The sequence below is a fragment of the Poecilia reticulata genome, chromosome 22, assembly GCF_904066995.2.
Source record: "Poecilia reticulata chromosome 22, P_reticulata-male-v2, whole genome shotgun sequence".
Taxonomy (NCBI): Eukaryota; Metazoa; Chordata; class Actinopteri; order Cyprinodontiformes; family Poeciliidae; genus Poecilia; species Poecilia reticulata.
Genome location: NC_088851.1, coordinates 13,966,725 through 13,988,614, shown reverse-complemented (window position 1 = coordinate 13,988,614; position 21,890 = coordinate 13,966,725). Strand labels below are relative to the sequence as shown.

General features: G+C 40.5%; 1 protein-coding gene across 2 annotated transcripts; it reads left to right on the top strand.

Annotated features, from left to right (window-relative positions):
• Positions 1 to 3,664: 3,664 nt before the first annotated feature.
• LOC103458685 (uncharacterized) lies at positions 3,665 to 21,695 on the top strand. 2 transcript variants are annotated; one of them, XR_014085803.1, is made up of 6 exons: positions 3,665 to 4,212; positions 11,772 to 11,853; positions 12,009 to 12,526; positions 16,352 to 16,405; positions 20,202 to 20,382; positions 20,617 to 21,695. XR_014085803.1 is itself a non-coding variant. In XM_008399675.3 (5 exons), exons 1-5 carry the CDS (start codon positions 4,144 to 4,146, stop codon positions 20,740 to 20,742), a joined length of 849 nt encoding a protein of 282 aa, XP_008397897.1. In that variant the 5' UTR covers positions 3,669 to 4,143; the 3' UTR covers positions 20,743 to 21,695. The 2 variants fall into 2 exon arrangements, 1 of the variants encoding a protein (XP_008397897.1); XM_008399675.3 differs by lacking the exon at positions 20,202 to 20,382 and having other exon boundaries at positions 3,669 to 4,212.
• The last annotated feature ends 195 nt before the right edge of the window (positions 21,696 to 21,890 follow it).

Genomic DNA, 21,890 nt, shown 5'->3' with positions numbered 1-21,890 from the left:
TCCATAAAGCATAATGCAGCAATCTCCCTAACTATGCCAGAGAAGGTGAATAACCTCCAAAAACCAACAAATATTTAGCAATACAAATCAATATTTGCAGTGCATTGCAAAAAAACAGAGGTTCTATTTACAAAATGCTGTTGTGAAGACCAAGTTTGCCACATGTGCTCACAAGCATCGACATCTAAAGTGAAGAATATGCTTTCTAGGATGACATCACTGAAACTGAATACCTCACTTACACCAATTACACTCGACAATTTCCTTCTCTTCACATCCCTGTCTCTTTAGCAAGAAAGGTCTGTGTGTTCGCAAGTTCTGAGGTATGTTTAAAGGATGTCGTCACACTCTGTATCAGCAGTGAGCTGATTTTTACTCTAACTCACAATTACTTCCAGAGTAATCAGTGTCAGTATTTCTCCTGGATAAAATTAAATATTTATTTGTCTCGTTTAAAGATCTAATAAAAACAATCCTACAAGCAAAACCTGTAGGATTGCAGGTGTGGTTGAGAAGTGGGGGCCAGTGCCTATCATTGACTGATGAGAGGTGGGGGACAATCAATGCTGCATGCCAACAATCATAACTTAGGGCAGTGATTCCCAACCCTGGTCCTCATTTGACGGAGCCCTGCATGTTTTAGGTGTTTCCTTGCTTCAGCGCAAGTGATTTCGATTGACGGTCACGGGTGTTTGCTGAACTGCTATCACGTGAATTAGGTGTAATAAAGCAGTCAAAGCTCTAGAACAGTGTTTCTCAACCTTTTTTGGCCCAGCGCCCCCCTAGCCTTTATCCAGGTCCCTCACCACCCCCCACCAAAAAATTTGCAGGCTACTTTGCACTGTCCATTATTTTATCATTAATATTACTATCACTATTGTAGATGTTTTGATTTTTATGCTTGTTTCTGTATTTATCATCAAAAATAATTTCCCAGAGAAGGGGAAATAGAAATTATTTTCACAGGTGTCTACAAAAAATGCAATGAACTTTCAAGTTAAAATTGATAGGCCAACAGCAGCCAATTAGAGTGGAAAAAATATTATTTTGTGCCATTTTCTAGTTAAATCTTGCACAAAATGACCAGATAAAAGATGTTCAACATGCCAGTTTAAACTTTGAATTATTTGCAAACCAACTGAGCTCTGCAGCATTAAAACATGGATAGAACTGTAACTACAATTAATCATAGCTCTTCTTCTCGTCAGTGTTTGTCGGTTTCTGGTGGTGCAGCTCTGTGCTGCCTTCAGGAGAATGGGACATCAGAGTATCATCCATAAAACTTCACCTACATGGCATTTATTGTGCAAAAAATAATTTTCAGTGGAAAAACAAAAGTTCCAGGTCCTTTTAACGCCATACAAATATGAGACAGAAACATGGATTATATCTTTATATAGACCTGTCTATTGATTATAGATTAATAGTTTTACTGGACAGAAATTACAAAAACAAATCTGGTTCTTAATAAAATCCTAATGAGTCAAATTGAAAGTGGCATGGAGTCTCAACCTCATGAACTTAAAACTGACAAGAAAAATAATATTAAAGAAATAAATACATCAAATCTAATTAAAAACATAAATAAGTGATCAGTTCTTAACCGTTATGGTCTGTAAGATATATTTATTCTCCGTACTAGATGTGGTCTCAACAAACCCATGGCACTTCAACAATATTATTTTACCTTTTATCTGGAAATAGTGTGTTTAGTCTTGCCATACAGTCCTCTGTATTAATTATTGCTCCAAAGGTCTTGATACCAGTTTATTCCTCTGTATTTACTTTAGTTTCTTAGTTTATTCTTGCATTTTGTTCTTCATTCATTTCCATTTAGTTTCTTTTGATTAGTTTTATCCTCTCTTGGTTTATTGCTATGTCCACTTTAGTTTCTTTCCTGTTGCTAGATTTATTTGATCGTTTATTGACCATCAGTAATTTTCACTCATCACCTGCTGCGACTCCTAATCGTCATGTGTTTCACATCATGTGTTGATTTTTTCACTGTTCAGCGTCGGATTCTCTGTTTTTATGCCATAATTCACATCTAGTTCTTCGCTCCGTTTTATGTCCCACTTCTCCTGTTTCAGAGTTTTGCACAATGTGCGCCTCTTTTTTTTTTTAGCCCCTAAGGTCCTGGGCGGTCGGGAGGCGTATCGATGGGGAAAAGGCAGACTGACATAAACCTTTTAAAACAACGGAAACAATTTATGCATCCTGATTATTGATATTTAAAAGTGCTGTGTTGTTCTATCACCCCCGTTTCATACCGGACCACTTACAGCACCGGTGTTAACGCTATAAAATGAACGCTCTCTATCGTGGTATCACCCATGGAGGGATTTCTTTATTTAAATGGGTTCATTTTTCAGAGGGATACACAGTGAGGGTATCGTGATTTTAGCTACCAGTAGCAGGAGAACGGAGCTGTGCCAAGGAGCTAACAGAAGCTAACAAACACTGAATAGAAGAAGAAGAGCTGCCATCGATACAGTTGCAGCCAAGCATGATTTAATATCACACAATACAGTTTTACCAAATTGCTCAAAGTCTAAACTGGCATTGTTGTGCATTTAAGGTGTAAAGTTTACCTTCGACCAAACGCCCCCCAAAGGCTTCCCAGCGCCCCCCTTTTGTAAAAATGTCCGCCAGCGCCCCCTGCCGTCCTCTGAACGCCCCCTAGGGGGCGGTACCGCCCACGTTGAGAACCGCTACTCTAGAACATGCAGAGCAATGTGTTTTCAGGACCAGGGTTGGGAAACACATTAGTTCAACTAAATTAAGTATTTAGTTGAACTAATAGTCATTCTTTTGGACAGTGGGAGGAAGCCAGAGTGCCCGGAGAGAACAGGGTACAAGCACATGCATGAGGAAAAAAAGGGGAGAAAAAAGCAGATACAGGCACATACGAAAGAGTTGTAAAATCAAGCCATGTTTTAAATGTATCTATGTATTTGTTTAAATGTAAGCAAATAAATGAACTCGTTTACATATATTTTAACCCAATTTTATTAGGTTCATATACAACTACATACTGAAATGTAGATGTGAATAGAATTAATGGTGTTCTGGGTGTTCTAGCTCATTGGTTTGAGGCAATAATAAAATTGCACCTGTTACTGAGTTCTCTCATATGAAATTTGAAAATGTAGGTTGCTGACCTATTTTGTTATAAGAAAAATTATTGGACCATCTTAATTTTTCTTGGGAAAAATTTTTCTGTTTATCTGAAACTTTCTAGTGAAGTATGGTAAATAACAGTTTGTCGCATGACAAAGCGCAACTGTGCTCTTCCCTGTCATTAAGGCTTCACAAATAAAAGAGGCTCTTCAAAGTTATGATTGGGTTACTTAAAGAAAAATAAATGAGGGCTTGAAAACACTGAAAGTATTTGAGGAGAAAAACATTTATTTATTTATTTGTTTATTTATTATCGACTTATATTAATTATAAATCGTTTTTGATTTAACTACCATTTTTAAATGTATGTATTAATTTATGTCATTTATATGATCATAAACTAAAAATGTCAACAGGGATCTCTCCGCAGTGTGGCTTTAACTCTTAGCTCCGCCCATTGGCTCAGTGTGGACCAATCACAACACACTACGAGCCCGTAGAAAAACACTTAGCCAATCGGCGTGCACTACGGCTAGAGCCGGAGCAGGATTTCTGTGTTTGTGTGTCCGATGATCAGTCAGGCTGTGTGTATGTGTGTGAGTGTGAGAGTGAGAGTGTGTGCGTGTCTGAATGCGAGCGAGTTTGGTGTTATTTTATTATTTTTAAAGGAACATCTTTGAGTTAAAACTGTGTTAGAGTAAAAGAAGGCTTCCGGAGGAGAACATGTTAACCCACCTGGAGCATACGAACTCAGATGAAGTGGTAAAGAAGTAGTTTGCTGCGTACAGCTCATGAACACAAGACGCATCTACGCAGTTTAACTAAATTCGGTTTAACATCTTTATCGACATCGGCTAACCTGAAGTTCAGATTGATTTTTTTACATTTTGTCGTAACCAGTAGGTTTTCAAGTAAAAATGCCTTCTGTAGGTCGCTCAGGTTAGCTAATGAACTTGTAATCGTCATTTAAAAGACATCAAAGTAGCTAATTATTGGTGATAACCATAAGCTGCTTTACATAAAATGCTAAAGACACTGACGAAAAAGCTGAGAAGACATTCACTCAATGAAATCCATCCTTTCCAGCTGAAGGTAAGTTGGAATCAGTTTCTGTTAGAAAACATGGTTGTCATTGCAGGGAAAACATCTGAGAAAGACATTAGCCTGAGTGGGTGCAGCTTGGCTTTACTTTAGTCAGATTGAAGTCCTTGTAATGACTCCTGTCAGGGGTAATAATGAGTTAATTACCATTCTTTCCTTTTCAGTTCTCCATTTTGCCTCGGTAATTTTTGTTGTTGTTGTTTTACTTTAGTGTGTTCTCAAATCTGTAGTTTTCTCTGCCTTTGAGCTCATTACAACTCATTCAGTGCCATGTTTGAAGGCATTTTCAACTCTTCCAGATGTGGATAATATAGCTTTTACTCATGCTATGCTGTCTGTGTGTGTGCGTGTGTGTGTGTGTGTGTGCGTGTGAGTGAGTGAAGGAGAAGAGGAGAGTAACACATTTGCACTCATTTTCTTCAGGCTCTATAATTGCTCTACGTCTCGAGACAAACATTGAACAACAATTTGGATCTACAGACAGACTAAAAAAAACAAACATAGTACTTTTAAAAACTGCTCTGAGCCATAATTATCCCAACATCTACAATTTTCCACAGCTGAACCCACGTACGTGCTCTCCTTTGTCACTGCTTGCTCAGTTTGCATAATGCCCCTTTTTTACTTAGGAGACGAGTGAATGGTGTCCTGCATGGGTCACTAACTTGCTCCATCTATACTATTGTGCATCAGCCGACTGTATGTTGGTCGCATGGCTGCCATTTTGTGCCAAATTGCTCCCGTTCAAAGGCCCAGCCGAGGATACTGACACTGAAAACGTGCAACCTCTATTGTCCACATTAGTTTATGTTTATGTGTTACCACTCAGTGATATAATCCTTTCCTCTGGATGATGGTAAATATGAAGTTCTCCAATGCAGATCATTATGAAAACAACCCCCTCATTTTGTCCACAAACGGACACACTGGCTTATTAACAGTTTTTTTTCCCCCAGTTAGAGCAGTACCCTGCAAACCACATTAAACTATTTGACCTTTTTCAGAGACACGATTCATACAATGATTGGGAAAATCTTACTGAGCACTATGCTGTGAGTCGTTATTGGGTCAAAGAAATGTATCAAAGCGAGTAAATTACCACTTCTTTGTAGTACCCAAATGACTTTTAAAAGTCACTCAGCCAGTTTTTCCATGACAGGCTCTGATTAGAAAATACTTTTTCTAATCTTTAATGTGTTAATTACATCAAAACTATTGACTGTTCCATTTTTCAGTGTATAACTGCATCACTCACGGCATGGAAATTGATGGACTTTTTTCAAGTTGAATAAAAAAGATAAACGTTACAGACATTACTCTGATGTGAGTAATGAATGGAGATAATCTTGTTAATCCCTTTATTTTCCTGTTAGATTCAAAACTGCAGCCACTATCTAAGAGGCTGTAGTAGATTTGATCATGTTTGGCCTTTGTAAAATTGATTTAGTACATCAGGCCTCAAGGAGAACAGGAACTTGGCATCGACTAGGAAAAGCCAGACTACTAAGCATTGCTAAGAAAGTGTAGGTTCTTGTCCATGCAGGTTCATTGGGATGCTCTTGGCTCACGTGGCAATAGATGGAGTACAATGTGGAAACCACCACTTCATCACAGGGCTCACATTGTTCTTAGGTGTGGTCACCAGTTTACCTAACAGTCATGGTTTGAGACTGTGGGACAAAGTCAGAGTACCCAATCTCCATGCAAAAAGACTCCAAGCCTGGGATTTGATCCCAGGACCTTCTCGCTGCACGGTGGCCACTGTGCTGCCATGCAACCTACTTTATGTTTATTAATTTGGGAATTACAGGGTAGATAAGAATGGACTTCTCATGTTTACAAAATCCTGAAATATAGTTTCATGGGGTCATTTGACTCTGGCATTTTTAGTATTTTAAGCTATGACTTTCATGCAGGCTTTTTTTGTGCCCTGGAGATTTGACTCCTTAAAAATGAGGCATATGCTCATATAGTTTTCATATCTGATTGTTAATTAAGGATGATTTACATTTACTTTGTGCTTAAAAAACCCCCATAGATTTTCAGAGCAGTAAAGTTGACTTCCATTAGTATTACAATTATTCACCAATGATCTTCACCATGTTTTACCAGACATGATGCTTATATCTATAGTAGTGATCATGATTTGATCCAGTTAACAATTTTATTCACTTTGCTAAAGTGCTAAGCTAACATTAGCAAGTTTACTTTGCTGTGACTGATTGATGGATTGACTTGTAATATATTCTAATAGCAAAGTCCAGAGCCGGTCAAATGGGACTGATTGCATTACAGTGGGTTGAAAACATGTATATTGTTAGGGAAACTCTAGATTTGCTACATCATGTACACAGGCAATAATGTGATTTGCAAGCTGTGCACAGGAAAATAGTAATGATTGTTCAAAATTTGGCTGTAAGTGTAAACACACAGAAAAAAAATAAATAAGTCCATGGCCGGATTGTTTGCTTCCTGTACAGCTGCTATAAAATCAGCCAGTAGATTAGGAATGGGTAGTGAGATTTGGGTTTATCTTAATACTAATAAATTACAGTATAAATGCTTGAACCTCAACATCTTGACGTTTAAGTCATTCCTAAAACTTTATAAGCAGGGAACAAAGAAGCATTTTACAGGTTTGCTAAGATATAAAACAAAACAATCCGATATGCAAACGTGAATGCTATAGCTGCCGTCATTATTTATTAGCCAGTTGCCAGGACATGTCGGAGACCAATTTATATTGAACTGCAGTGGTCATTGTAAAATCAGCATGTGAAGCACTACCATTGTCAAGGACTGCATAGATGCAATATTTAGTGGACCATTGCATTTCAAATCCAATATATCCACGCTCTGCTTCCTCGTAATATAGTTAGCCAATTGTTGCCAATACAGTTAGTAATAGTTAGCCAATGTAATATAGTTGGGCTACTCTTACTGCCCATAACCTCCACACTGGATAATGATTTCAGTGAAGTTTATAGAAAGTCAAATTTTCACAAAAATAAAAAAAAAAAGAGTGAGGAAAATAGGTTGATGTTACCAATGTGACGGTCGGTACAATTATTTCAATTGCATGTTTTCATACTCAAACATTAATGAATAGACCCAGTCGATTGCATGGTGTAGTCAACTCGAGTCTGTCTAAAGTGTGGACTGCAAATATACAGGTTATACAGTAGCAAACCTAAACTTTGCTGTGAGAATTCTAGAAAGTCCAACCATGTTTCCTTTGTATAAATTCAACCAAAATCTCCAGTTCAGTAGACGGCATGAACAGGAGCCAGTTTGTTAACAATTAATTAACATCAATTGTTAATGTTTAAACAGCAAAACTTTATTCCCGTGTACATTTATAAACCCTGATCTGGGGTTAGCATCTTAATGAAAACTATTTATCTGCACTTCGACTCAGGAGCCACATATTCAAGCTTTGTATCACAACTTTGTGCCATGTTCTTTCTTTGCTGCTTCTGTTGCACATGTGCAGCAGTTTCTTGGAGGCTGATTTGCATGGAAGAACATCTGAAGCAGCATTAGATCCTTGTGATCTGTGCTGTATCTCAGTTTGTAAGGTTGCTCTGCCCATGCAGAGCTCACTAAAGCTGGCCTTTTATCTGGTACTTTATAAAATTACTTCCAGCAGAGAAAGCGAGCACATTTTTCAAATATTTTCACTGATTGAGTTTTACTCCTTAAGTGAGCCCATATTTTTTTTTTTAAATCAGCATGGCTTACAGCAGGTTCTCTTTGATGTCGTTCCATCTTGTTCATTAAACGTGGCTGCTTATTGCTAAAAATGGCAAACCAAAGTCAGACTTCTCTGAAATCTAGACTTCTTCTCTTGTTTCTGAGGACTGGTTTGCACACAGATTTTAAATTGGAGTTTGGTCTTCGTGCAGCAACCCAGGCGCTCGAGGTGATCAAAAATCGGCCTAACTTGAAAATCCTCATGTGTGCAAGAGAAAAGAAATCGACCATCTCTGACCTTGTACCGGTGTGTTTCGTGAGGCAGTGTCCGTGTCAGTTTGGAAGGACGGAGCAAAGCTGATATGTGTGTGAACTGGGTGGTGTGAGTACGCTTTGACATTGCCATTGATCCAGCTTAGCAAGCTGCTCAGTGATGCAGGGGGCTGACAAGGATTTCATTCAACTGTTCAAGACACACAAACACACAACTCTTTGTCCAGGTTAGTGTACATAAATAAAAAGTAGTTTTTTTAACGCTTAATTCATCCAATCTGCTATTCCGTCCACCATTTTTTGTCTGACCTCTACAGTACTCTGCAATTAGCTGCCCAAATAAATAGTAATGAAGGTCTAATATGAATAAATATAAAGATCAGAGAAGTCTGTTTAAAGCTTAAACAAGGATGGGCGAAGAAAGTAATTGTTATGGGCCAAGAAACGCCGTCTCAGTTATTATATTTGACGCTGTCATTTTGTCTCTGCGTTTTGTTGCATCTGCAGAACCCAAAAGGAAGCTGAACTAAAAGTGAGTGCTAACTTTGTAAAGATTAGTGTCATATTCATCTGAGAAGGATATCTAGACCCCGGTTTCTATTCCTCTGGGCCTTAAACATTTAATTGGTGATACAGAAAATAGGAAAATGGCATTCATGGTTTTTTTTTCTCAAAATTGGATTCTCTAAGAAAATAATTTAAAGTCTTGCATACTTAGCTATTGAAATCATTAAATACCATCTATATTCTTTTTGGGTTGCCATGTGGCTCAGTGGTAGAATTAAGTAAATAGTAAATGGTTCTTATGGTTTCTTTAAACCATAAGAAGTCAAAACTTGTACAAAACATCCCTCTGACTGCTACGAACTAAAGTACTGAGAACTTTGGGTCACAATACAGCTTTTGCACGCTTAGTCATGTAGAACTTTGTGCTTTTGACTATGAAAAAAAATTAAAATCATTTACTTTTCTAAATATACTTTTTCCAATGTTATTGCTTTATTATCCAGTAACACATGTACATAAATAATGTAAAGTAAAGACGGCTGACTTGACTCCCTCCACAGAGAATGTAAGTTACAAAGGATTATTGCTAAAGAAGCTGGCTGTAGTCAAGCTTGTGAATAGAAAGTTGAGTGGAAGAAAAAAGTGTGAAATAAAATGTGAATGTATGAGCCTATATAACACAAGAGCTCCTTTTTGTAGTGAATTAGTACAATAGATGCATAGTACCCCAATGGAGTTACTAGGCATCTCTTCAGCAGCTGAAAGTTTACCTTTTAATTTTGAATATATAAATATTTTGTGTGCTAAAATGCTTTAGCACTACAGTAGAGTTTGAACAAGATACTTCCTTCTCACCTGTTTTTCATATCTACCATCAGACGACCTGTCTAACCATAAGCTGATTGTCAGTTAGGCAGGATCTTGTTTTTTGTTGCAGCAAACTGTGAAACCATGCCAGAGCAGAAACATTATCAGATGTGGGTCACAGAAAAACACATGCAAAGTTTTCAGGTTCCCTCTTCCACAGTAACAATCCCTTCTGTCAGATGCTGCAAATATACAACAGACACTAAGGAAAGAGTCCAAAACGGCACATTGTCAAGAAACCTACTTTGAATATGCAGGAGCGAAGCTCACTGGCTGTTCATGTAGTTGCAGTGCGTCTGTGTACCGACTTAAACTCCCGTTTATGTTGATTTAGTGTTGTGTTTTGGTCCATCAGTGTGTTTTTCACTATGGCTACATGTGAGCTGGTCCAGTTTAGAGTCAGAGACACAGTATTGCTACGACATACGCCCGTGTCCTACACAAGGGTCCTCTGATCCCTGAGCAGCAGCCTTTGAGGTGACGACTCCCGGGGCGAAGGAAATGCCAAATCATTACTGTCAGCTTAACTTGTTGTCAGAGGGACAGTGATCGCTCTGTGGAGAAGTTTCCAGACAGAAGCTCCAAAAGCTAAACATGGTAGAAAAAAAATGAACTCATTTCAGGGAATACACATGTGTCTCTTGAGGACATCTATAAGTATTTGAGGGATGATTGTAGTTTTATTGCTACTTTCCTGCACTTTTGTTTCTTAGAAAATAAGAATTTGAGCAGTTTCATTGACGATTGCCAACAATAGTTAATAGCACTTAGCAAAGACATTCGCTGCATGAAGTTGTTGCTCAGAGTAATTTTTTTACATTTTTAAAATTTGATCAAAACCCCTTGAACCGTCTGGCTCAGAAAAGCCTGACGGTTGTAGAAATACAGTCCAGTTGATTATTCTGGACATTCCAGCCTATTGACGTATATAATTAGGACATGAACATCAGTAGGGAGTTAATTAAGTATATTTTGATCCAAACCGATGATCAATTAACTGTGATCTGTTGTTTGGTTTACTCTGACATGACTCACTACGTAGTAAGTCTTCCATCTTCTCTTGTGATTGCATACAAAATATATTAAATCTGATTTCAGACATGAAAACGGGGAAGTTTTGGCTTCGTGATGCAGCAGGACTGTCGAAACAGAGCTTTGCCGAAGAGGCTGCTAAACCAAACAGTGGAATTTCCTTTTAATATCATTTGAATACAGCCTTTGGTTTGTTGGGATTTGGAGCTTTGGCTCTTGTTCCCCCTTTTCACACGTTCTGAGAAGCTTCAGAGCGAAGAGTGTGTGTGTGTTTTACACACTGTAAGCATATACACACACACACACACATGCACAGATGGCAGCTGCTCAGCGAAGCCTCTGAGTGGTAATTACTGAGTGTGAGGCGCATTACTTAACTCTTAGCGTTGCATACTGCAGGCTATCTGTATTGTTTCTGCTGCTGTAAAGGAGGAAGATTTTATTAAATCTTTTTTAAGGCAGGGCTCTCTAGGTCGTGGGAAACAAAGTCTGCAGTTGGTCAACAGGATGACTCAACTTTATGTGTCTATTTTTATTGTAGAATAAAATCAGCTTTGTTCTCACTGTTTGGAGCTCGACATGAACTGTTGCAGATTTATTGCTGTAAAACAAAAAAAAAAAACCATTAAAACCGTCAAAGAAAGATCATTGTTTCACGTGTCTAAAATGCAGCTTGTATGTATGCAAACATTTTCTGCAAATGAAGGTGTACTGTGTACACTTTTAATTTTTCCAGTTGCTCTGTGTTTTAGTCTGGGACTACTTAACACCGAGTTACTAATCCTGCGTTGTTTGTCTTGATGATTTTTGATCTGGGAATGACGTTAGAGCTAATGGCCGACATGGCGTCCTTGCAAATAAAACTGTGATAATCGCCGCCGATTTTGTTGCTTTTTGTAATTAAAACTGTTAGACACAGCCTCCTTTGGTGACCATGTTGCTCCAGTGTGTAAAAGTACTAAAATGTGGAGAAATTTACTGGAAATTTACTAGTCACTATGAGATTATGAGTAGAATGAATTGCTTTGATTGGTCCAGTTATAGACCTCCAGCAGAAGAAATGCAACTTTATTTTTTAATAATGTAATACAGTAGTAGTCGCCTACCTTACTTAACTGTAATATGTAACAAGCTGGATGTTTTTTTTTTTGTTTTTGTTTTTGCTGTTTTTTTTTTAGATTTCCTATCATGGCAGTGGAGAGGGAGGGGAGAGTGATGACTCAGAAGGCGAGAACCAGGAGCTCGCACAGATTGACAGAGGTACATGAGCCATCTAAATAATTTTTCTTGTAAATAATGATTCACATAATTCAGGCTTGTTTTTACTAAATGCACGTAGATAGTTGCATTTGGATGTTTTTTTTTTTTTCTCTGACTGAGATTCTTCCTGCTCATTCCTGCTTTGACATCTTCAGAGAGACGGAGAAATTGCGCCCTCACCCCTTTGGCCACCAGCCAGCAGCACAACCAGGGTCCCGTGTCTCCGGCCCGGTTACGACGCCTCCGCCTCCTACTAGATGCCAATCTGGACCGTCACTCATCAGAGGAAGAGCTGGAGCGGATCAGCTGCGGCGACAACAGGAAGTGGGTGTCCGGCTTCCCCCAACGCCACGGCGACCATCACAGCAGCCCCTCCAGCGATGAAGAAGTGCGGGACCTGTGTGGCTGCCGGTCGCCCCCGGCCTCGGTCAGACCTCTGGTTGAGCCCGGTGCCGCTTGCCTGGCTGCCTCTCCCAGCCCTGTCCTGTTCAGCTCCAGCCCGCCGCGCAACTTGAAACCACCCCCAATGAGGTTTCAGCTCCAGGTGGCTCAGCCACTCGCACGGCCCATCATCCTGACCCACTTCGACCAATCAGCACCTTATAGAAAGTATCGGCACAGCTACAGCGGAGAACCGGGGAGACCTAGTCTGGACCTGGAAAAAATGCAACAGGTTAGTTTCCCAATTTGTCCTCCAAAGTCTACCAACTCTGCAGAATTACAAAGTGCAGAAGAGAAACGGTTTGCTTGTTTCTTGTCACAAATTACTCACCACATGGGAAAGCTACTTTGGAACTTTGCAGGTTTTAGTTGTGGTTCAGCGTAGCTTTTATTTCCTTTTATAGGTGTTTAGCACCTGTCTTAGAAAGTCAGTAATGAGTAGGAGCAGCACCTTCGGTTTGAAGTCAATACAACATTTTGCATACCGTTTATATGTATTTCTGAAGGGAGATGTTAAGTTGTGCTATTAGTTCTGCTTTAATTCAAATTCAGACTTTTAAATTGGACTGCAGAGGCGAAGCGTTCAGTTTGACAGAAAATGAACATTAATAATTATTATTATTTTTAAAACTCTGTTTATTTCAGTTAAATAAACAAACTTTTAATGTAAAGTAAAACTTAAAAATGATCTTTTTCATTATTTGCTCAATTTTATGTCCGATTTTATATATTGTCATTCCAAGTGAAGCTGAGAAAGCTTCATCTCTGTGAAATCGCTCTAATAATCGAGGTAGCAGACTGACGGTGATTTCAAAAAAAAAAAAAAAGGAGCACACTGTTTTAGCAAGAGTTGGAGTTGCAGCCATTATCTCTTTGCATTAAAATGGCCTCCCATGGAGGAAACAGCTGCAAAGAGTATCACCGATAACTAATACAACAGTTTTCTGGCTCCTTAATGACTTGAAGTGGAAAGCTTCAGTCAGCAGTGATGGAGACTTCTGGAGGTTCAAGGTCATCTCCTCCTGAGAAGAACGCTAGAGAACTGTGTTGCCACCAGTGCAGAGGTTGCTACACGCTGGCAGAAAATAAGTCATTCATGTCTAAGCAAAGAAAATATGACAGACTTGAAGGAAGAAAAAGGATGGACAACAGAACAGTAGTCCGAACATATTTTAACGGAAAAATACTCATTTGATCGGAAGATGATTTGTCTGTTAGAGAAAACAATGACTCAACCAATGTGTTGGCTTGTTCTTTTTTTAAAATAATAAAAATAAAAACCACTCTGTCAGTGGGAATTATAGAAGTTGTATGTAGTACCGGGATCAATGCTGGCATTTGATGTTTAAAATACTCTATCTGTTCTTAAGCATACCGCAGAAACGTGTTATGACACAAAGGGAAACTTTTAAAGGAATAATATTAACACTAGCGTGCAGGACAGCACAAAATGCAAAGAAAGCCTTCCATTTCCGTAGCTGGACACTCTCCACCTCGGTGGTCCTGCTGGAGAGGGATGAAGGAGAGGGAGGGACGGACGGCAGATGTCCGCCCTCATTTCTCACAAAGGCTGGTGAGCGAGGGGAAACGACGAAGGGGTGGGAGGCAGAAGGAGAAGATTAAATAAACGAGAAAAACGACAGCCGCTAATGAGTCATGGAGAAGCTGGTCCGCTAATCATTAAAATCCAGTAGACCTGTTGGCCCACACCGTGGACGGGACAGTATGCGTGCAGGGAGTGGGGGGTTGGGGGGGCGGGGGGGGTGGAGATGCAGGTTTCAGGGCTCCATATGTCCATGCGTTGTGTGTGTTTTTTTTTTTTTTTGAGAGAAAGACCAGATGATGGGAGACAGTGGGCAGTGCTGATCGAACAGTGTGTGTGCATCCATCATCCAGCCAGCATGTGCACATCCTCCTGCTCCTTTTGCAAGTATCCGTGTGTGTCTGTGAGCGTGTGCACGCTCAGTCAAGTGGAATGGGAGGTGCTGCTGGGTATACAAAAGGGGGCCTGCAGAGGTAGCAAGCAGACTCAGCCGGAGTTTCCCTCGATTAACCCTTTACATGAACGGTCCTGCAGGAGAAACTGGAGAACAGAGTTTAAAAAAAAAATGCGGTTAAGGGTTGGCAAATTTCAAGAATTTGGTGCAAGAAAGCAAAAGTTTCATATGATAATTGTTCTAGGTAAATAGAAAAATATGCAAAGCTTAAAAAATATATTTTTTGGTAATTTTCTTACACATGTCCCCAAAGAGTTTGGCCACAGCAAGAACAAAATGCTGCATCTATGCGTGCCATAATTTCATTGAAAAGGAAGGTTAAAAGGTCAGCGAGTTGCTTTCTTTAAGTCCCCACTAATCCCTCGATAATCCACGTCACAGATGAGGTTGAACCATTTGTTAGTGTAATTATCTGTGGAAGAGCAGCAGTTTGCGTGCCAGATGCAGGTCATATACAGTGTACACTTGATGCTCACGTTTAATATAAAAAAAAGTGTTTTAGGAGACAAAGCAAGGCGTCGTAGGCTTGAAATTTGATCCACAACTGGAGAACCCGCTGGAAGAGCCGAGCAGATTTCTGGACCAAACTGACCGTTCTTGCCTCTTTCTTGCGAACAAACATTTGAACATGTGTGATTTATTTTGGAAGAGGGGGCGTTCATACTTTCTTAGCAGCAGCTGGGCCATAGTCACAGACACACTGAAGACTACATCGCTTGGATTTTAACTTAAGGTTGGCTGAAATGTGATCCCGTATAACTCCTGCACGAAGATCAATCTCTTATCTAAACTCTTTGCTTTCGGAGGATTGTTTCGATTGTTTCTTGTTACATTGCAGCCATGAACTTCAATGTTTTTGTTGGGATTTTATTTGACAGATGATGACCAACACAAAATAGCATAAATGTTTTACCAGTGAAAATCTGAAAAATGTGTCTTGCATTTGTATTTAGCCTCATCACTCACATACCCCTAAATGACATTTCTTAAGTAGTCATCTCACCTTAGTCGTGTTTTTGCACAACAACGTTTTTTCTGCTTCTAGTATTTCTTCGTTCGTCAGCCCATCTACTCTAACCAGCTTTTGTCCTTGTGAGAGCGTTACCTCAGCATGATGCCGCCACCACCGCGTTTCACAATGGGGAAATGTCTGTGGTTGTAACGTGACAAAATGTGAATCTTTTTGCAGGATAGGATAATTTTACTGTTTTGGATAGAAGACTAATCAAGTTGAGACACATTTATTAAAAAAGGTGATGATGTAAAAAAAAAAAAAAAAAAAACGAAATAAAAACCGTGTCCTGATAAGTGGGCAAAGTTTAGGTTTATATGAATGCACAATATGGGAACCCAGATGAAACCAGGTGCTCACCTGAACTAAAGTAAATTGTGACTCTTAATCTGGCAGATTGTTGTGACAAACCAGTAACTTCTTATTTCACAGCCGCACATCACATCTGAGTGAAATCCACGTAGAAATGTACAAGAGTGTATTTTGAAACCCTGGCAGGGAGCCTAATTTCTGTTTCCACATTCACGTTTAGGTGGTCTTCTCTCCCAGTTGTGCCACTGACACAGAATAGATCAGGGTTGGCGTGAGGTGAGGATGGGGGCAAGTGGACGGCAGCTCTCTGTCCCACATCACAGCAGCAGGAGTCTTGTGTTTCCATTCTTTCCCGAGGTTCTTGGAAGCTGCCTCCCCAAACTTCACACAATTCGATGATTGTGTGGTCCCTCCACCCCCACTGTGTGTCTTTTTTTTTTTTTCCTTTTTTTTTCCTGAGAATGGTGGAGCTGCGTGGACATGGAGGGCAGAGGGAGACAGGATATTGCATAAGCCTCGAGTGATAGTTTTAGTCAGACAGCTGGATTTGCATCCTGATTCACCCTTTTGTCATGCTAAGATTTCTCATTTCTCGACTGAAATGTTCTGAAATCTTCTGTATTCAGTAGTGTTCTGTGGTCCACTCTATGTTAAGTTCACTCTATGTATGTATGTATGTATAAAAAACATTTTTCAGAAAGCTGTTCGTGCTGCTGAACATGTCTGTTCTCCACAGAAAATGCTGCTTAAGAAGAACTGTGGAGGGAAAACGCGGACAATGAAGATTCGGGTGAGTTTCTTGTAACAACGTTTTCATAAACTAAGGCATTTCCAGCTAAATTACATGTTCAAATCACTTGGAATTTCAATTTTAAGAAACATATCTTCTTTCTAAATAAAATTGTAGAAACAGACATGTGATCTATCAGGGTGTTTATGCAGGAAGTTCACTAAACGTAGCACACTTTCCTGGAAAAGCAAAGTAGTGATTTACACATTGTTCTACTTTCATTTTGAGTTAGTAGTGATAAAAAGTGATCGCTTGTCAAAATTGTATATTTACAAGGTTGCGTTGACATTTTACCAAACTTTAATGTTGCTCTCAAGAGGGGCTGCAGCTCTGTGTAAACGATTATCTTTGGGATTTGTTCCTTAAGGTTTCAAAATGCTCTAAATCCCAGCTCCACTTTTCATAGCGGCTTGATCAGAGACTAGTGCGGTGCTGCCTCTCCCCCACCTGTTGCTGCTCAGTGCCAGAGAGCTGCTTAAAGGATGCACCTCCATTTTTCTAGCTCTCACCAAAAAATGACAAACATTCCGATTTTGAATTTTTTTCTGCTCACCAAAAAACTGAAAGTCACTGTGTGGAAGCTAAAAGCAGACCAAAATGTCTTTTTATCAACAGAACTACAATTAAGTGTTGCACTGTTTAATTTGTGATTCATTTAGCAGCAGGTTAATGTGCTTTTATGCACAACACAACCAGCTTATCAAGTTATTTCTTCCTCCGCTTTACACTGACAGTGCAGCCCTTTTTTTTCTCTACAAGAAAACATACACTATGCCCTCTTTGTTTAATTTTTGAAAGCAAATGAATTGGTTTCAGGTGAATGTAAACGCAGGCACAGGTTGAGCAGGAAGGACTCTGTCGAGCAGGATGCAGAGAATGGTGGTTCTCATTACGGCTAAGGTTGCCCCGTTGCCCTGTGAACAGCCGAGCCGGTCCTGTGGCCGGCTCCTTGATCGCCATCCAACTCCACACTGGGACGGCATCTGGCCTTGACGTTTGTTCCCATGCCCTCCTAGCTGCAGAAAATCTGAAAGCACCATCAGCCGCCGCACCGCAGCGATGCTTTCAAGCTTCCTTCGTCAGGTTTATCACACCCAGCGACCTTCGTTTCCCCCGGCTTAGTTGCTTTAAGAGGGCGCTGAAAGCTTAGCAAAAATGTCCTGATGGATCTGAAGAACATCTTCACTAAACTGTTTTTCGTGTGTTGTTGTTGCTGTTTGAGGGGAAGCTCGACTGGAACGAGCCTCGGCTTCTTGGCGCGGAGCAGCCCACTCCAGAAGGACGCGCAGTGTGCTGAGAGAAGTGACGTTATTATCACGTTGTGTGGGATAGTGTCAGTGGAGCCTTATCACACTCTTGTTTATGTATACACACCAACTGTGGCTGCAGCTCGTGTGCTCCGTGCACGCCAGCTTTGTGTGTGGAGATGGAAAGCGAGGATGATCTTTGAGTGAGTGGCGGTGAGAGGTAGAGGAGGAGGAAGAGGAGGTGGAGTGCGTGCGGTTCCCTTGTGGTGTTTTTCCAGGGATGGAGTCATTTTCCATTTATAGCCTGGGCCGACTGCGATCTGTTTAGCTCCACTGAAACACACAAGTATTACTCATTATCCTTCATTCTCTCTCACTGGTTGTGTTGTCCATGTCGGTGACGTCTGCATGCACTGGGACCTTTCCAGCTTTTAGATTTTTCCTTTTTTTTTTTTTTCCTTGTAGCTGCACACAGCAAGTCTTTGAGCTGCTTGGAAACAGTTTTTTTGTGCGCGCCACTCATCTGTTTCCCCGCCTTTTATCTGCAAACGCTCGATTTCCTGGCTGTGGACCAGAAGAGACACTGGAGCTGATGGGGCCCTACGTTCCTACGTTTCAAGCAACTCAAGCATGAGAGTAGTCGCAGGGGTCAGGGAGGTCGGCAGTGGTGTGTATGAAGAGGAGGGGTCAGTTGGAAAACAGATTTGGCTGCTTCTGACTGTTTTTTGTGTGTGTGTGTGTGTGTGTGTGTGAACGGGACACCATGTTGGAAGCAGAACTGATGGCGTCTGGAGTCGGCCGCCATGAGACGTTTTTAGCTGAGCCGAGAGACAACTGATGGAAGTGAAGGAAATGGTGCCGTTATGGTTGCAGTGGATAAAAGAACAAGCTGCACAGCATTACTGCAGTTTGGGCTGAGGTTAATTACAAGGATGTGATGCAGGTCTTAACAAAAATGTATAGTTTGTTGTAATAAAAAAAAAAACTTTCCACCAACAAGAGGAGTAAAAAGTGCCACATTTCACTCAGACATACTTTAATGGGACCTTATGTCCAAACAAAGTAGCAAATAATTTTGAAGAGTGAGGAAAAGGATATAAGACATTCTGAGTATTTACAAGTAAAAATCTGAAAAGTGTGGCATGCTTTTGTTTCTTAAAACCCCTTGAATCAATAGTTGGTAGAATCACATTTCCCTGCAATTCCAATTGCAAATCTTTTGAAATGGATTCCTATCAGCTTTCTACATCGCGAGCCTTGGTTTCGTTAACTGAATATTTAAAAATTTTTGACCGTTGTTTTTTTTTTTTTTTGTCATTTTACAATTCACACTCCTGACAACTTGCTGCAGAAGCGCAGTTGGTTCAGAGCATCATGTCAGACCTGGATGCTACAGTGGATCTCATGATCTGGGAGCTGACAGCACATTGAAGGGGGTGACCAGTGCAGCTGAACCACTTTAAATTTAAATACACAAATACTTGCGCAAGCACTGTATAACCTGAAGATTTTACAGCTACTTTGTTCAACTACGGCGTGAGTAAGGCAAAGAGAGCATCAATATCTAAAACCAGATAAGGATCACATCCTGGAAGCTGTTTTATAATCAGAATAGGTTTATATTTAGAGCAAGAAGTAAACTCTCAGTATAGCCGGGCTGCTGGGAGTCAAAGCAATAGCACTGTTTCCTCTTACGGTATTCAACCATGAGCACAGCAGGGAAATATTCTGGGACCTTCCTGAAGTTATAATGTCAGTCCTCTCTTTTCAATCTTGCAAAGGCAACAAACAAGTGTTTGTTTCAGAATCTTATAATTTCTACAGATGCATTTTGTTTTTTTTACAAACTTAGTTAATTAGGATTTCTCTTTATGAACAAATATTATAAGACCTAAGGACAGCATTTAAATGATTTCTTGTCTTTCCGTCTTGAGTGTTCGTTTGTTATTTGATTTAGAAGCAGAGTTCACATTTCAAGCTAGCATTACCATCATTTGTTAGCGAGGCTAGCATTTTGAAAACTGCAGTCTCCATGTGTTAACTCTCGTAAATGTTGAGTCCTTCACTTAAATCTGAAATCTCTAAAATGTGAACACCTGGACTGATAGTAAAATAGTTCAGTTTAAAGGGTCTTCACTCAGTGACAGCCTGCACGCCGAAGAGTCAGTGCAACACAGAGTGTTGCGGGGTAAACATACCCGTGGGGTATCTGGGTTTTTGGGTTTCCCTTCTTACAGTTCTGATTTATGGGAATGTTCAATCAGAAAATGTTTGCAGTGTGTTTAGAAGTTTCAGACTTTGCCTCTGCTGAGTTTTGTCAAAATTGTTCGGACTTTCAGAAATGTCCTGATTACCTCATCGTACTGTGGCTGACTTGTTGCAGCCACCATATGGAGAAGATCTTTTTAGTGTTCGCTTTTATGTTCTCAGTTTCCCACATCTCACTTTTTCCTTTTTGTTTTTTCTTTTCCCTTTTTTTTTTACTGCTTAAATCAACACCACAATTCAACTCTCCTGTGGTTGTGGGAATTGTTGCTGAGTTACGGCAGCTGGATCCCTGAAGCCGTTGGCTGAAGTTATAAAGCTACACCTGTGGCCTCACTACGAAGGATTTATCTGAGAGAAACCAGTCGGCCACAGCGATGCATCCATCTCAGTTTTCAGTTTCTGTGAGGAATCGGCTCGCCGCAGCCCTAGAGAAAGTGCAGCCTCACTGCCAAATCCAACAAAGTAATTTCCTGCCGTTTCCTGTGGGGAGGAAAATGACTGGCTAATTTTAGAAAGGAGGGGTTGTGGAGGTGAGGGGAGAGAGGGTGCTTTCTGCAAGTGGGGAAAGTATTATTGTCCCTAAACCTCCTCCAAGATTGAAACAAAATCAGTAAAAGTGTTTTTCCAGAGGAATCAGAAACATTTAATCCTGTTGTTTGTGAATGAATCATTTTTTTTTCTTTTTTCTGTCTTTAGAATCTTACCGGCAGTCGTCCTCCGCACAGGTACACCTACGACCCCGCCATCTTCGCCTTCCGCTCCCTGAGCACAGCGCCCCCCTGTAGATCCTTGACTCCGTCCGAGGACCCTCCTTGCTCCTAAGCAGACGTCGTCACCACCTCCACCAGACTCCGACCCGCCCCGCTTCACCATCTTCTTCTTCTTTTTTTTTTTCTAAACTCTGTGGCACGTGAAGAACTGAGCTTCGGAAAGGTGTTAATCTAAAGGTGGAACTGTTGCACTCTCAGGTAATCCCTCCCTGCCCCTTGGATCTCTGCCGGAGCCAGGACACGACTCGGCAGAAATCACTTTGTATAATTGTAATTCAGGATCATTCGTTAACACAAACACGGACCAAGAAGGGGGTTAACCTTGCTGAAGACTGTTTGGATCACACACAGAAGGGAATGATGCATGTTAGACAATCAAGTGGTTACAGGGTTTCTTCCTATCTAAACAAAAAAAAAAAAAAAAAAAAAAGACTCCTCTATCCTGTTAGTGTTAAACTGAGATGGCGGTCGCATTTATCTGTCTGAAACTACTTCTCTGGATGTGTGGCTGCAAACACCGTACTGTAAGGTCACGCTATAACAAACATGTATGACCGTAGTTGAATAGTCGACTCTCGATGACGACGACTCGTCACTTGTCGGGAGTTCCTCGTATTCTCTTTCCTTGCATGAATCCCAGAACTCTGCAGAAACCGAGATCTGGGGGAAACATTTATGACTGTAGGGTTGCTGCACATTTGGCTAATCTGTTGTTCTGGATAGCCTACTCGTAGTGTGCCATTTCAGTTTTATTTTTTATTTCCAGTAATGTACCTCGGTTACATTCTAGGTAGAAGAGGACCACTGGTCTATCTAAAGATTACTTAATGCCTTGAAATGACATTCCTGCTATATTAAGGCCTGAGGTACTCCCCACGCCCTGAAACGAGCTCAAACGCGTCACCGCTGTAACTAAGACTTTGCCGAAATGAATGTAACATTGTGACATGTTTTCGTCCATTGTTGCACTAAAACACAATCCAATAAATGCTCTGTGGCCTCTTCTTTGTGAGGTGATGTCATTTTATTTCATAATGTGCTTAAAGGAGAGCAACACCTTGCAAAATTATTCACACGGTTTAGTCTTCTGTTTAGCAGAAGAGACGGATGGAAGAAGGGCGGAGGTGTGTTGCAGAAAAGGAACACGGGACATCACCCTGAACATACCAGCCCTGTTATGAAACACGGTGGTGGCAGCAT